This window comes from Haliotis asinina, chromosome 6 (genome assembly GCF_037392515.1).
Source record: "Haliotis asinina isolate JCU_RB_2024 chromosome 6, JCU_Hal_asi_v2, whole genome shotgun sequence".
NCBI lineage: Eukaryota > Metazoa > Mollusca > Gastropoda > Lepetellida > Haliotidae > Haliotis > Haliotis asinina.
This window is the reverse complement of record NC_090285.1, coordinates 69389466-69405392: the sequence shown is the minus strand read 5'-3', so window position 1 is coordinate 69405392 and position 15927 is coordinate 69389466. Positions and strand designations below refer to the sequence as shown.

At 44.1% G+C, this 15927-nt stretch overlaps 1 protein-coding gene across 1 annotated transcript in view; it reads left to right on the top strand.

Moving 5' to 3' along the window:
- The window catches only part of LOC137288176 (intermembrane lipid transfer protein VPS13D-like), a 120739-nt gene that overhangs the window by 94182 nt on the left and 10630 nt on the right, over window positions 1–15927 (top strand). The window contains exons 71-72 of the mRNA XM_067820611.1: window positions 7202–7275; window positions 15391–15558. Coding sequence (XP_067676712.1) covers window positions 7202–7275; window positions 15391–15558 — 242 coding nt within the window. The remainder of the gene's footprint in view (window positions 1–7201; window positions 7276–15390; window positions 15559–15927) is intronic.

The window sequence follows — 15927 nt, the reverse complement described above, 5'->3', positions numbered from 1 at the left end:
GGGCAGCCATCCTGTGCTTCGGGCGTTCAGGCGGATGTGCCTAGGGCAGTCGGCCCCAGCTTGTCCCGTGGGGCAAGTGGGGCAACGACGCCAGGTGTCAGCGGCTTGACCTCGGTCAGCGCGCCTAGTGCCACGGTGGGCAGGCAGCCTAGTGCTGCCCAGCCGCTGGGGGCATCGACATCCTATCCATTTCCTGGGCTCTCGAGCCACCCTCCGATGGGGGGCATGCCCCAGTTGCCCAAGCGACCTAGTTCGGGCTATGGCAGGGGCGAACCTAGCGGCTCGGCCCTTCTCAGTCTTTCTGCTCCTTCGAGTTCCGTCTCAGTAGCGCCCTCGACAGGCTCGCTTCACGGCGAAGGATCCTTGTCTGAGGAGCGTGAGGAGATGGATATCGAGGGGGAGGGGATTGGGGAGGAGTGCGAGTCGGAGGTCACGTACTCGTTCAGTTCGTCCCTCAAACAGGTTAGAGAGAAAATTGCCGAAGTCTTACCTCAGGTTTCTATTCCTGTGTCGGAGCCCGACCCCTTGGAGTTTCGGCTCCCCGGGGAGGCGTTCGCGCCTACTAAGGTCGCCGAGGCGAGGTTGCGCCTGCTCCCATCGCTGGTCGGGGAGGTAGTGAATCCGCTCCTTTCGGGTACCCGCTTTGATCTCCCGGAGATTAGCCGCCGGTATCAGCTGGATGAGGATTCGCTCTTCGAACCACCGGTGGTGGACGAGTGTGTGTACGCCTCGGTCACCCTGGAGGGGTCCTCCTCCTCTTCCTTGGCCTCGGCCAGGCAGGGCCGGCGGCTGCCGCCCTTCTCCACGGCCGCTCCATCGCTGAGGTCCGTCTATCGTTCCTTTGAGGAGCAATGTAGGTGTGCGGCCCAGCAGCTGAGACTAGTTGTCCATTCGGCTTACCTTTCTGCTTTGCAGGGGCAGCTGTTGGATCATGGGAGCGCTGCTGATGACTCTCCGTAGGCAGTGTTGGGCCGGCAGCTTATGGACGTGCACTCTCATCTGGCAAGGGACAGCATTAGGTGCTGTGCTAGCCAGATGATGGAGGCCGTCATGGGGTTGCGTTGGCTATGGCTATCCGTAGCCAGGTACTCTCCCGCTACCCAGCAGGCACTCCTGGCTCTGCCCTACAGGTTGGGATCTTCCCTCTTCCCTGGGGCACTACAGGTTGTGCGGGAGGCCGCGTAGGCTGTTAGCACTTTCAAGGACTCTAAGCCCTTGTTAGAGCAACCCTCCTCGTCTCGCCAACAGCCTCCCACTCTTGCTTCAGCTTACCCTTCGGCGCCGGCGAAGGAAGGTGCTAACTGGACTGCTCCGCTGCAGCACAAACGAAGCAAGAGGGCGAAAGGCAAAGGCAAGGGGCCTGCGTTGCAGCAGTCGCAGCAACAGCAGCCTTTTCGTGGCACAGGGAGGCCTGCCCCGGCTTCCCGTTAAATATTTGCCCAGAGCCTTTGGTGTCCCCCACACAAGCAGGCGGAGAACTGCCGAATGTGGGGGTACATTGCCTTGCGCCAGAAGTCCCTGTAGGCGGCAGGCTGTCACTATTCCTTTCGGAATGGCAGGCAGCCACTTCAAATCCCTGGGTCCTGTCCACAGTCAGGGATGGCCATATGCCACAGTGGAAGCGAGACCCTCCACGCTTCTCAGGGATTCGGCACATGCCGGTCCTCCGGGCCGAGGTCCAGTCGTTACTGGACAAGGCTGCCATCGAGGTGGTTCCGGAAGGTCAACAAGAAGACGGGTTATATTCCACGTACTTCCTTGTAACCAAGAAGGACGGAGGGTTCAGACCTATCTTGAATCTCAAGGGGCTGAACAAGTTCATAGAGGTTCTGTCCTTCAGGATGGAGACACTGCGGTCAGTGATCTCTTCCGTGGAGACTGGGGATTTGCTCACGTCAATCGATCTCAAGGACACTTACCTCCATGTTCCGATACACTCCGAGTTCAAGAAATACCTTCGGTTTTCGTTCGACGGGAAGTGTTATCAGTTTCGAGTTCTACCCTTCGGCATCTCCACAGCGCCGAGGGTGTTCACCAAACTTATGTTGATTCCGGCTCAGCTAGCCAGGTCACAGGGCAGATGTTGTCATCCGTACCTGGACGATTGGCTTTTGAGGGCCCTCGGGCTCCTGTTATCACACGATGCCACACACCATGTGATGGACATCCTGTTGAAGCTCGGCTGGATCATCAATCTCAAGAAATCAGACCTGACACCCACGCAAGATCTGGTGTTCTTGAGGGCACGGTTCAATACGGCTCAGGGGATTGTTTCCTGAGCCCCAGACCGCATCATCAAAGTTCAGACAAATGTTTTTCAGTTTCTCGAGTTCCCCAGGGCCACAGCAAGAACTTGGCTTCATTTGCTGGGCACTATGGCGGCTACAGTGGACGTGGTCTGGCGTGTGAGGTTGAGGATGCGACCCATTCAACAGGCGTTAGCCCAGTTGTGGTCCCATTCGGAGAGCTACGAGACTGTTCTCGAGACTCCCGTTTGGTTGATTCCTCACCTGCAGTGGTGGACGGAAGTCAGAAATCTGTCCAGGGGGATCCCCTTAGAGACACCGACACCTTCCCTCTCGATTCAGACGGACGCCTCCCTCACAGGCTTGGGGGGGGGCATCCTGGGCGAACTATCGGTCTCGGGCCGTTGGGCCGAGGACGAAGTTACCCTACACATCAATGTGTTGGAATTGAGAGCAGTCTGCCGGGTGTTCGAGAGCTTCGTGGAGTCAGTGCGGGGTCAAGTGGTTCGCCTAGAGATGGACAACCAGACCGCTATGACGTATATCCTGAAGCAAGGCGGCACAGTGTCTCCGTCCCTCCTTCAGGAGGCGTGGCAGTTTCTGCTGTGGTGCGACCAGTTCGACATTCGGGTACTCCCCTTTTTTCTCCTGGGCATAGACAACGTCCTCGCAGATGCGCTATCTAGACGTATACTAGCCCCACACAAGTGGATGCTGCATTGGGGGATATTCGGGATTATTTCCCAGTTGTTTGGGTCGTTCCAGGTAGATCTGTTTGCGACGAATCAGATTCCTGTGTTTTGCTCAAGGATACCAGATTCGAGAGCGATAAGCCAACAACGCCTTTCTGCTCGATTGGACAGACAGAGTGCTGTGGGGTTCCCACCAGTTCCTCTGATCTCAAGAGTCCTCTTGCAGCTGACCGCACAACCGGCTCGGCTACTTGTGCTTCTAGCACCGCTTTGGTCGGCTCAAAGCGGGTTTCCGGTAATTCTCAGGTTTCTGGCTCAGCCTCCTGTACTATTACCCTTCCGACCGGACTTACTATCCCAGAACGGAGCGCCACACCCCAATCCCAGGATTCAGTGGGTGGCTTGGCCGCTGTCCGGAGTCACCTCCATGCGAGAGGAATTCCTGTACCAGTTGCAGACACAATTCTGGCTTCGCGGAGGGATTCGACGAACGTTCAATAGAGGATAGATGGGCCTGTTATGAGCGCTGGTGTGTCGATAGGGGGATTCTCGATCCCTTTTCTGCAGATCTAGTATCTGTGTTGGAGTTTCTGCAATCTAAACTGGAAGCCGGTCTGGCCGCTTCTACAGTTAGAGGTTACTCCTCGGCAATCTCTGCCTTCCACATTCCTGTCGATGGTGCATTATTGGGGCAGCACCCTCTAGTTCAGCGCTTTCTTGCAGGCGTGGACAGAATCCGTCCGTCTGTCCGGCGGATTAGTCCCCCATGGGACTTGCCAGTCGTTCTTGATTGGCTGTCTGGTCCTCTTTTTCACAACCTGTCGGCTTTGTCCCTCCAGCTGTTGACATGGAAGACAAGAAATTATAAATTCATTATACATAATTCGGTTTTCTATTGCGGACAACTGGCAATTTTGAAATTACCTGTTGCAGAAATACCAATGGAGGGACACCCGCTTTTCTTGTGGCGGTAACCTCTGGCAGGCGGGTAGGCGACATACACGCTATGTCCGCCAACCCTGAATTAACGGTGTTTCACAAAGACAGAGTGAGCATTCGATTGCCAGATACTTACCGTCCTAAGAGAGACGTTACGGCGCCTATTGAGCTTCCCGCTTTCACGCAGCCTTCGCCGCCCGGTACCTCTCTTCGACGTGCTCACGTCTTAGATGTCCGTAACACCCTTAAGGCTTATATCAAACGAACAAAAGACATTCAGAAGAATGATCAATTGTTCTGCTGTTATGGTGGCGGCAAGGCTGGCCTTCCGGCGAACAAGCAGACCATATCTAGGTGGCTTGTCTCTGCCATTTGTATGGGATACACCTCGAAAGGTCGTACGCCCCCTGAGGGTTTGAAAGCTCATTCGGTTAGGGCTGTGGCGACGTCTAAGGCATATACGTCTGCCTTGCCCATTGAGGAGATCTGCTCCTCGGCTATTTGGAGCCGACCAAGCACGTTCATCCGCCATTACCAGTTAGACAGACTGTCAAGCGAGCGTGCTCGGTTTGGCCAGTCAGTTCTCACCAGTGGGCAGGGCACGAGTGCCCTAGCCGATTGAGCTACCCTTGCATTTGACGAACGATCATTTGACATTGTAGCTGCAACAAGTAGACTGGTGGTGGTGTCTTACTGTATACTTTCCATCTTTTATCCCGGTGGTGGGCTCTATTATGGTGGTGGTATTTTTTGCTTTACCGGTCTAGACTGTTTCAGGTCTTCCCTAGCACCTTGGCCAGTGCAGGAGAATGGACCCTGATATATCGGTCGCCTGTCTCGACTCCCGTTTTTTGTGAAAAAAAAAAGGTGGGGGGGGGGCATTTTTTATAAGCACCCTACAACTTTCTCATAGAAATGTAGGGTTAGACCGTGTAATAGCCTGGCCCTGGTCCGCACCCCTGCCGCAAGGCATAGAAGGTCACGTGACCAAGTAAGTTTGATTCCTTGTTACTTTCAGTTAAACGTAATAAAGGTTATCATCTTATGTCAGGTTTATGAGCAGACAGAATGCCTCTCCCTAAGATCAGTCTTTTGGAGTCTGTCTTATGCTTATAAGTACCCCAAGGAGGATCTCTATGAAAAAGAATTGAACAAACCTGTAGAGGTTGCAGATTCTTTGAATAGAGTCCTCCTTGGGGTAAGGCCACCCACCTCCCCACATTCTGTCTGTATTGCTTACAGAACTCATGCTACTCTAGCCAGGTGGCAAGGAAGACGTTGTCACCCTTACCTGGATGACCGGCTGCTCAGTGCACTATCTCAACCAGGAAGTCTAGATTCTACTCACGCAGTGACCTGGTATGACCTGGTGTCCAACCAGGACTTGGACTCTCTCGGGGCAAGGTTCACAACACATCAGGGTCTGGTGTCTTTGTCGCTCGACCCTGTCAGCAGAGTAGGGGAGATGTTTTCTTCCTTCCTTTTACAGCCACGGGCACCCGTACGAATTTGGCTTCATCTCTTGGGTCACATGGAGTCAACCGTCTCTGTGGTATGGCAGGCGCGGTTGAGGATGCGCCCCATACAGCAAGCTTTGGCGAGTCTGTGGGGTCACTCAGAAGATCTGGAGAAGTGTCTCACAGTTCCTGGGTGGTTGTCTCCTCACCTTCAGTGGTGGACCGATGTCGGGAATCTCTCCAAGGGGGTCCCTTTGGAGCTCCCAACACCAGCTCTTACAGTTCAAACGTATGCGTCTCTCACGGGCTGGGGGTGGCGCTCTGGGCAGTCTGTCGGCATCCGGACGCTGGTCCGAAGCCGAAGCCAGTCTTCATATCAATGTCTTAGAACTGAGAGCTGTGCGTCTTCAGTTGGACAACCATATGGCCATGACCTACATCCTGAAGCAGGGCGGCACTGTGTCCCAAGCGCTCTTTCGGGAGACATGGGATTTCCTCCTCTGGTGCAACAAGTACGACTGTCAGGTGCTTCCGGTTTATCTCCCTGGGCTGGAGAACGTGCGAGCAGAAGTTCTTTCGCGCTGGATCCTAGCCCCACAAGTGGATGCTCGATCGGCAGATATTCAGAGTTATCTCCCAGTTGTATGGATCTTTCCAGGTGGATCTGTTTGCATCCTGTGGGACGTATCAGATACCCGTGTCCTGCTCTGGAATACTGGACCGGAGGGCGTTGGTGTCCGACACCTTCCTGCTGGATTGGATGGGACAGGTTCTGTGGGTGTTTCCACCACTTTCCCTGATTCTTAAGGTCCTTTCCCAGCTGTCCACCCAGCCAACTCGGCTGCTTGTGCTTCTGGCACCACTTTGGCCGTCACAGAGCTGGTTTCAGGTAAATTTCAGGTTTCTGGCTCAGCCTCCTGTTCTATTACCTTTGCGACTGGACATTCTCACTCAGAACGGCATGCCACACCCCAATCCACGGATTCAGTAGGTGGCTTGGCCTCTGTCAGGTCTAGCCTCGAGGCACGCGGAATTCTTGCGGCAGTTGCAGACACAATTCTGACTTTGAGGCGTGATCTGACAAACATTCAGTATGAGAATAGGTGGTCCTGCTATGCATTCTGGAGTTCAGATGGGGGGATTGCAGATCCCTTTTCTGCGGATTTAGTCTGAGTATTCCCAAGCATTGGCATAGGCACTGCCCATTGAAGAGATTTCCTCTGCTGCTATTTGGAGCAGGCCTAGCACGTTTATCAAGCACTACCAGCTTGATATGCACTCACGTGAGAGAGCGCATTTTGGCCGTACTGTTCTCTCCGGTGGACAGTGTCCTGCCACCCTGGCCAAGTGAGTCTTGGTTGATTGTCAGTTGATACAGATGAGAATTTTTTGTGTGAGTTAATTTTCGTAATTACTATCACTATAATTACCAGAATTCCCTCTTCCCTAGCCTCCGGTCTTTGGAAGTCTGAGTTTATACATATATGTACCCCAAGGACAATCTCTATGAGAAAGAATTAGACAAACCTGTAGAGGTTTCCAATTCTTTGAAGAGAATCGTCCTTGGGGTAGGGCAACCCACCTCCCCACAATTCTGTTCACTGATTTATTCAGCAGAAGGAATGATGATACGGGCTTGGATGCTTAGCTGGTTTAATATTTTATTAAAACATTGATACATCTGTCAAGTGGCATTTTCCAGTAGCAGAAAATGCATATGTGTACCCCAAGGAAAATTCTCTTCAACAAATTGGAAACCTCTACAGGTTTGTCTAAGTTTCATGGAATAACAAAAGGGTATATCAGTCAGTTTTATGGTGGGACATTGCTGAGATGATTTCTAACGTCAACCCTATAACTGTTTCAGATCCGTATGTGAGGAATCATCCTTTTGAGACGAGTTCCTTCCTCATCAGTGAGATCATGAACCATTACACAGAGGTACAGTTTCCACATACATATCATACATAAATCATTGACAAGGGACAGACCCACTGAGTCTGTATGGTTTTATTCTACTTTTAGCAATATTCCAGGAATATCCAGACAGGGAACACTAGAAATGGGCTTCATACATTGTATCCATGAGGGAAGTCCAACCAGCCCTGATGAGCGAGTGATTCAACCGCTGCCATGACAAAGGATAGAACAGAAATATCCTACAACTAATGTTATTGTAGCAGGATTCAGTTGAGCATTGACAACAGACACTACTGTTTTGTTCGTCAAAGGCCGGTGTTTTACTGGAGATGAACGCCGAAAACAACCCTGAAACAATCCAGTGTACAGTATAATAGCTCCAGCGATACACACATACACATATTATAAACACAGAAATACACATAGGAATTCGTACATATGCTAATATGTTACACAATAGTTGCATCAATAAGCAATAACTGTATGTCTTTCATTTCACTGGAAAAAAAGTGCACCTTTACAAGCTTGTAAATCTCTTGTAAAGATGATGTTTACAAGACATTTACAAGCTTGGAAAGATGATGTTTACAAGACATTTACAACTTGTAAAAATCCACAAGGGGAGATAACTGGTGGGTGATGGTAAAACGGTCCGCAAGGCCTCAAATTCACACCTAATAAATCCCAAAGGCTAATTACAGTTTGACCCCTGGACATAATTAATGAGGTAATTGGGGCGTGAAATGAGAGTGGGACAGACCACTGTTCAGTGGAGAGTGGTCACTCTGTTAGGGGTAGGATACTGATGCTCTTACCACCGTGTTCGGTGGAGTGAAGATGCATGGGTGTTTCTTTCACTATGCGCAAGCTGTTTAGAAAAGAATTCTGACTCAGTATCCCACATATTTTGTGTTTGGGAACAGTGAATAACAATACCATAAACAATATCACCTTGTCACCTGTGATAATATGCTAAATGATAGAGATTGTGTTGTGATAACATAACACATGACAGTATATGTTGCTATGAATCATGTGGTCGATCCAACCTTAACCAATAGTACCAGTGATACAGATGGGATAGGTCACCTTTTGAAATACTTTACAATCATATTTGATTTCTGTTGTTTCTGTTGATTGTTCCTTTCTGTGGTCAGCCAAGCAACAATCCACCATAATCCCATAAAATCATTGAGGCATGAAGTCCAATAAGCCGAGTGAACTGTACCTAACTGAATAATTTTAGGCTTCGTGGGACTACACCTGTTGTACACGGGCTAGTTGCAGTTAACACATACTGCTATATTTAACATAACTAAACTACAACCTTCAGGAATGGAACTCCATTACAGAAATGTGCCCTGGACAAATAACAGGTAAGAGGTTGGCATGGGAGGTTAAAGTAACTTGTTCGAAAAACCCATCCCAACGTTTTCGAGGTGATAAATTTCATGTTGGACTGGGGATGCAAATTAATAAACTGAACATGGTGCAACATAGTGCTGGCCAAACACTGTCCCAAAGAAAAAGAAACATCAAGACCTCCAGAGAGAACTGCCCACCCTGGAGCATAGGGCATTTTTGATATGTTGTATTATTTTGACCGGTTATCTCATGGAACGAAAGTTTCTAAAAGGTCACATAAGAAAGGAAAACACAACTTTGCAGATTCTGATACCTTTCGGTATGCAGTTACCGAAACAAATCATAGAAAATGCCAATTCAGCCTATAAAGGAAAAAAAACGCGATGGAAAAAAATCCGCGAATTCGGAGTTCAAGCGATTCACTAAATTTCACCCAGCGCTGGGGGAAGGAGTTGTTTCAACAGTTGTGCTGCGCTGCGCCCATAACGCATGTGCAGTGAATAGGTTCGCGGAGCTTGAAACAGTATGCATGCCCGGAGTATGAGGTCGTGAGCAGTAGTCTAATCTTGGTTGTGTACACAAACAAGTAAATAATCTACTCGTTACATAAAAAAACATGTTGATTGTAAGAAGCAGCCTCTATCACAGAGAAAGCTTAATGTCTGGTTTATTGACACCTATATGTATGGCTGCCTGTCTGCTAAAGACAATATGCAATACACAGCTTCAATCATTGACCACATGTCATTTAAACTTAACACCTATCAGGCTATACGCCATAAACAAAATAAATTGATTGATGACTCATGCACCCGAGTCCTGTCTCAGCCACATTATGCAATAAAGCAGGTGTGATACTTGTACATATTACATGTTTTTTATGTCTCTGGGTTGCAAACAAACTACATCTGTTTTTCATGGATGACTGGATCTCACGGAAACTGGTACAAACGCTTGTCAGTTTCAAGTCCTGCTTTGTACTTGGACGAATGACAGTTTCCAGTAGTTCACCATCTCTACTGAGATGATTTTTGATTGGATCGAACGCAAATTCAGAGATTTACAAAACCCAACATCTCTACATGCATTCTTTATGGATAACAACATAGTGTATATGATTTTGTTTGACAACGGTATATCAATCCATACTGAAACGACGCATCATATACAATACAAAAAGTTGTTATCCATAAAGAATCTTACTTTCTTGTGACTCGACATACTTCTAAAATGCCCATCAAATACATCTTTCTGAACACACTATGGGTCCCACCTTATGAGCGCTCGGCGTATCAGCAAATGAAGCAGACAATCGGTTGCCGTCGTTACACTTGAGTGCACATCCACCAGCTATGACTGGGTTTGGTTTCCCGCGGGCTTCGCTACGAGGGACGAACGTCCAAGTACAACAAGGGATACTCTACAATGATCTATATAGGCTCCCTGGTACAACATATTGCACTTCTGAATCGCGATTGTACGCTTGTAATTTTATTGATTTTCTTACAAACAGTAGAACTGATATAATGGAATATATGTTACTAGTACTATTACTTATAGTGGTGGAATATTTGACATGTTGATATTTCATATGTTTTGGGGTTTTTTTATCTCGTGATCAATACTAGTAAGTTCTTATCCGCCTTGTGCCTGTAAAATACACAGAATGGCCTTCGTTCGGCGTTGTGCATTGTCATTTTATTCATATGGCATAGGAACCATATTTGAGGTGTGGCGAGTCACACTGCTTCCATTTCCCCCACAACTCTACAGCATCTTTCTTGGATACAAAATTGGATAAAAAAACATTTTGCAATTGTTTCTGCTGAGTTGTAGGCTGGTTTGACATGTTGCAGTGTCATCATCGCGATAATGCGCCGAGGAGTGGGTTGTTTAGGTGGTGAAAGTTGTAATGTGCTGAATTTGTTTCATGACGCATGAACAAGGAATTTAGCGTATCATAACATTGAAATAAATTTGATGTTCGCTTGATAGTGCTCCGTGGTCAATACTGCAGTGTTGATGGAAATGGTATTCTATAATGCGGAATTTGTTTCACTTTTATAGTGCTAATGTCTTTCATGCGAATGAAATTACCCCAAAACAAATAGACAGTGTCAAGCTTACACTAGATGTTTATTACAGATTACAACAAGAAAGAGGAAGATTAAATTTCATACAAAAACATTCCATTTACAAATTTACGGAAAACATGTTACACATTATTATCAAATATACAATAAAAAACAATGGGGTAGCATTGTAGTTGTGCATTCTTTAATACTGGTTCATATTTTGCTTTCTTATGGCTCGGGAGGTCTGCCTGTCACATCCCTTCGACTCGATTTCTGAAGAAAACAGTCAATATGATTATACTTGCATTAAGTGAATGGTAAACCAATGTGAAAATAGAATCAATGGTTATTCTCATAATCTCATAGCAAGTATTATTGATATTTGTGTATTTAGTGCATTAGAACACAGGTGTTGTATGGTACAACCTTTTTTCTCCTTTGAAAGATCACACGGATTAATATAGACTACTAGCTAGTCTATGAAATGAACATATTTTACTGAAAAACGTTCATAGTGAAAAAAATAATGAAATGGAGCCCTGAGACTTTCTTCATTTTCTGAAGCTAAGGAAATCTAGACTTGCCACATTTTCTAGACTTGCGTGGGCTTTCTTGGATATATATACTTCAGGGTTTGTACGACAGACTAGGATTAATACTGTGGGGTGATTGTTACTGTATCTCCCAGCCTTGAACAAAGCCTCAACACATAACAAGGCCTAATCCCTTGCTAAGCTAAGCTACAAGCTAAGTTACATAGTGCATCCTCTTAAAACAGTTTCATCTAATTCTTGATTCCTGAAAGCTAGTTAAATTTTTTTTCATGTTTACTTACTGTAGTTTTTCTGGAACATTTTCTCATGACATCACTGTGTTTGTTTTGGTTGTTTTTCTTTCTTGAGACACTTTCCTTTTTTGTCTGCCAACATCTTGTCATAGCCACTGCAACAAACAAGATACAATAACCTGACAGAAACTTTATGTTTCAATAAAACTGACGTATATTATAGAGTGATTACAGAATTATAATAAGAAGTCGTCACCAAACACATGCAACCGATTCAAACGGTCGAATTACTGCTAATACAACATCGTATAAGAAATTCCTGTCTGAAAACGTTACAAACATTTACAAAGAGATAAACAATCAATTTAGTTTTTAAAATGTATTTGTGTTAAATTTGATTTTGAAATGCCTCAGCGATTTTGAAAAGGATATATCTATTAAGGTCACTATTCCATCCATATAATGACGTGTGATATTGGAACCCGAAATACGTATATGCATGAATACTGGGATTAGTCTGTATTGCTCCGTCATTGTTGTTTTTGATGAAACTTATGTCTTAAAACATAAAACAGAACGTTTTACGTCTGTAAGAATACGTCCAAAATCAGTCTTATACTAATTATAGATTATAATTGAAATTACATGCAACAGGTAATCCTTCAGCTCAACCACAAAAAACAGCTGGTGTGTTACCTGGGGAATATATTCCACCCCCATAGCCTGATTAAGTCCCAGGAAGGATATTTATGACATGTAGTAAACCTTTGATCAGCCAATTAGTCGGGCTGTTGTTCTCATATCTACTAAACACTTACTGAATGGCAGGGATACTCTACGACTCTGTGTATTGAGCTCCCTGCTAAATGATATGGTAGTCTTGAGTGTAAGATTTCTCAACAACAATGCTGCTGAAGGAACATGTGGCATCAGGATTGCCTTACTGATTTTACAAATAATATACTTGCGTCATCTGCAATATACTCACCTGAGCTGAATGTGCCCTCTGAAGAAATATCGCTGACAGACATTCTGAACGGCTTTGTAGATGTAAAGTCTCAAATTCACAACAGCAAAAATGTCCGTATGTTGGTGTGCAATGATCAACTGCATTTTCCCATCGGGTGTTCATATATGTATTTAGATCTCAAAAGGTCATCAAATTACTTTGAGTTACTCTTCCTCTCTGTAACTTCTCCAACCAAGAAATACAATGGACAGTGCACGTGTACACAACGGTTTGTGAAACATGTAAATAACGGTATGTCACTTTAATATGAATTTTACCAATTGACCATGTTGTTGAAATAGACTATTGTTCATCAAGACTAAGCGTTATCAAAATACTAACTCAAATCAGCCAAATAATCCCACTAGTGATATTCTCTTTGGACAGAAGTTGTTTATTTCAAGAGTAAGAGGATTATAAGGCATGCTCGACTGGGTTTTAACTAATCCCACACAGCCATCACCAGCAGAGGGAATGATTTACACATCTCATTTTTTGTGCTTAATTATTGTGTTTGTTTTTTATTGAAAAAAAAATGAAATGGGATTGTGAACAGCTTTACAGTTTATATTGACACCGGTACCATACAACATACAATACAAAATTTAAATGCAGAATGTTTTGTCACATATGTATATAAATTTGAATACAAACATGGGTAAAGCTTGAAGACAATCTTATATGGAAATAGTGAATTATCTGATCTTAATAATCTGTCCATCTTAAGATCTGCCTACCTCTTCGTCACTTCTTCTTTTAGATTTGATACTAAACATGATTGAAGACTTAACCTCGTGGTTTGTCACATGATAATCTTGTATTAGAGCTTTGGTTTATTTACCTTTGTAAAGTGCATTCTACACATACAAACTAATTGTATTAATATAGAGCATTTATGAGAATGTTATTGGTAAGATAATTATTTTTGGTGTCTTGATGGTAAAATTGTGGATGCTCACCAAAGTAACCATAGACTTAAGACAAAATCATCTTCAAGCAGAAAGGAAGACCATGACAGAGTATGGAAAATTTTTTTCCCATCTTGTTGAGTCAGTTGTGTATAAAGTGAACTATCACTGTTGACACTGATGATGTATGATTGTGTAGCACTTTAAGAATTTTTTATATTTGCAAAAGTTACCAAATGCAAAACAGAGTGTACAGTTATGTAAGTTATGTTTTATGTATGAATGATAAATTAAAAAATTATGTACGCCGAACATAAACAAACAAATGATAGACCGGCACGCACCATTTAAATATTCTGTAACATACTTCTTGTAAATGATTATATAAATCTCGTTACACAATGATTTGTATTAATTCATTTGAGTATTTGCTCAATCCACATGTACTGACATCACAACCAATTATCTATTGACATGTTTATGAGATTTCTTGAATACGCCAATTGCATAACACCGTTAATGAGCACCAACATAAAAGGTCTAGTGACAGGTGTTATTTAGAGAATGCATATAGTTCCCACGGAGTAGAGTGGTAAAATCACCGGAATGAGCTTGGGATGATGATCTCGAACAAAGGCAAGACATCTGTTTTAACAGTCACAAGTACTTGGTATATAGATCAATGCTGGCCGTACACATCAACTGTCATGTTTTCATGCACCAGATGCAGTTGCATTGATATAAAGCACAAATGGACTATACAAATTATGGCTTATTCCTTTCCATTATTCCATTCAGTTTTCATGAATAAATATGTCACATGCAAGATCTATTATGCATATCAACAGTAAGAACTCTAACAGAACAAAAAAAACAAATAAATTAGTAAGTATACAGAGTCATGGGGATTCTTGAGAAATGGAAAAATTGAAAGAAGTAGTGGTAAAATCCTTCCTAAATTTACAAAAGTTTACAAGCCTTGTAAACATCACCTTTACAATCGTTGTAAATGTTTGTAAAGATGACATTTAAATTTTGTAAATTTTTGTAAATCACCATTTTTTTTCTTGTGTTTGATATGTGTTACGAACATGTTAAAAATAATATAGAAACCTATCAGGTCTGAGGGCTTAGGTTTATTTACAACTGGGGGCGCTGCTGTAACAAATGCCTGTCTGTATAGAAAATGATAATATGTACAGACATGCTAATAATGAACATACACAATAAAGAAGCATCAGCAATGATATTGTAATCAAACACATAAATATGGCTGTAACTGGGCAAGATATAAACCAATGCAAGATAAGATCTTATTCATTCATTCATTCATTCATTCATGCTTACAAATCAGCGCTTCTGTTTATCCATTTATCGCATGCTTACATGGCTAGCCTTGCCTTTATATCCTACCACTTTAACTGTGTCACAAACAAGATTACATTATAAGGAATGTAAAGTATTTATTGGGCTATTTACACCAATAAGAACACCAAATTCACAGTCTGTGTGCATTTGAGACTAACACACACTGATGCAAGTACCAATTATATCCATATGGTATTACATGAACGATCAGTAAATAAAATATCCAAATTACCTTAGAATGCAATCCAAAGATCTCACAATAGAATCCACATGGAATGTTATCCGTCTGACAGTTGAATGTGGAGAGACCATAAATCATGTAATGTGTTAAAGTATACAGCTTAGCTGATTGCCCAAGCTGGCTATGAAGACAAACAGGCTAAGGGCTCAGATTATTATCTTGTGAACATGCGGTAAGCATGTTCAATGAACTGGCTTTGAGTGATAGATGGCTAAAGCCAGGCTGAGCGATATGACAAAATAACATTACTAAAATCTGCTATGACATTTGAATTATTTATTTACATGAATTCTAATTAATATCCAACATAGTGAAATATGCAAATATCTGTCACTGCCACATTATCTGTTAAGGTTTTCACCTGAACTGTTTTATGTTGCCAGGAGTTGAAGAGCCAAGCTGCCAAGATCCTTGGATCTGTTGACTTCCTGGGCAACCCTTTGGGGCTGTTCAATGATGTGACGGAGGGCATCTCTGGGCTCATCAAAGACGGCAATGTTGGTGGACTCCTCAAGAATGTGGCTCACGGTGTGTCAAACTCGGCTGCCAAGGTGAAGATATATAGAATGACTAATCATCTACAGTGACTTTGTTTATCTTGGATTGTCTTGAGGACATAAATTTTATAATTTCGAAAGTCTTGGTGAAGACCACACTTTCAACACTATTTCAGTGGAGACATAAGTGTCAGATATATCAGATCATATCTTAGGCATGTAGACATGGGTGTTAGATATATCAGAATGTACCTAAGCCGTACAGACATACTTGTCAAATGTATTGTCCTTACAAATATGGGATTATGGATGTCATGTGATATACTGAAGTATCATGTCAGATATATCATGTTATGGATTCCCCAACAGAGACAGGCATCCGAGGTCTAAGAATCTCAGCAGTACAAGAATGGGCTGTCCATG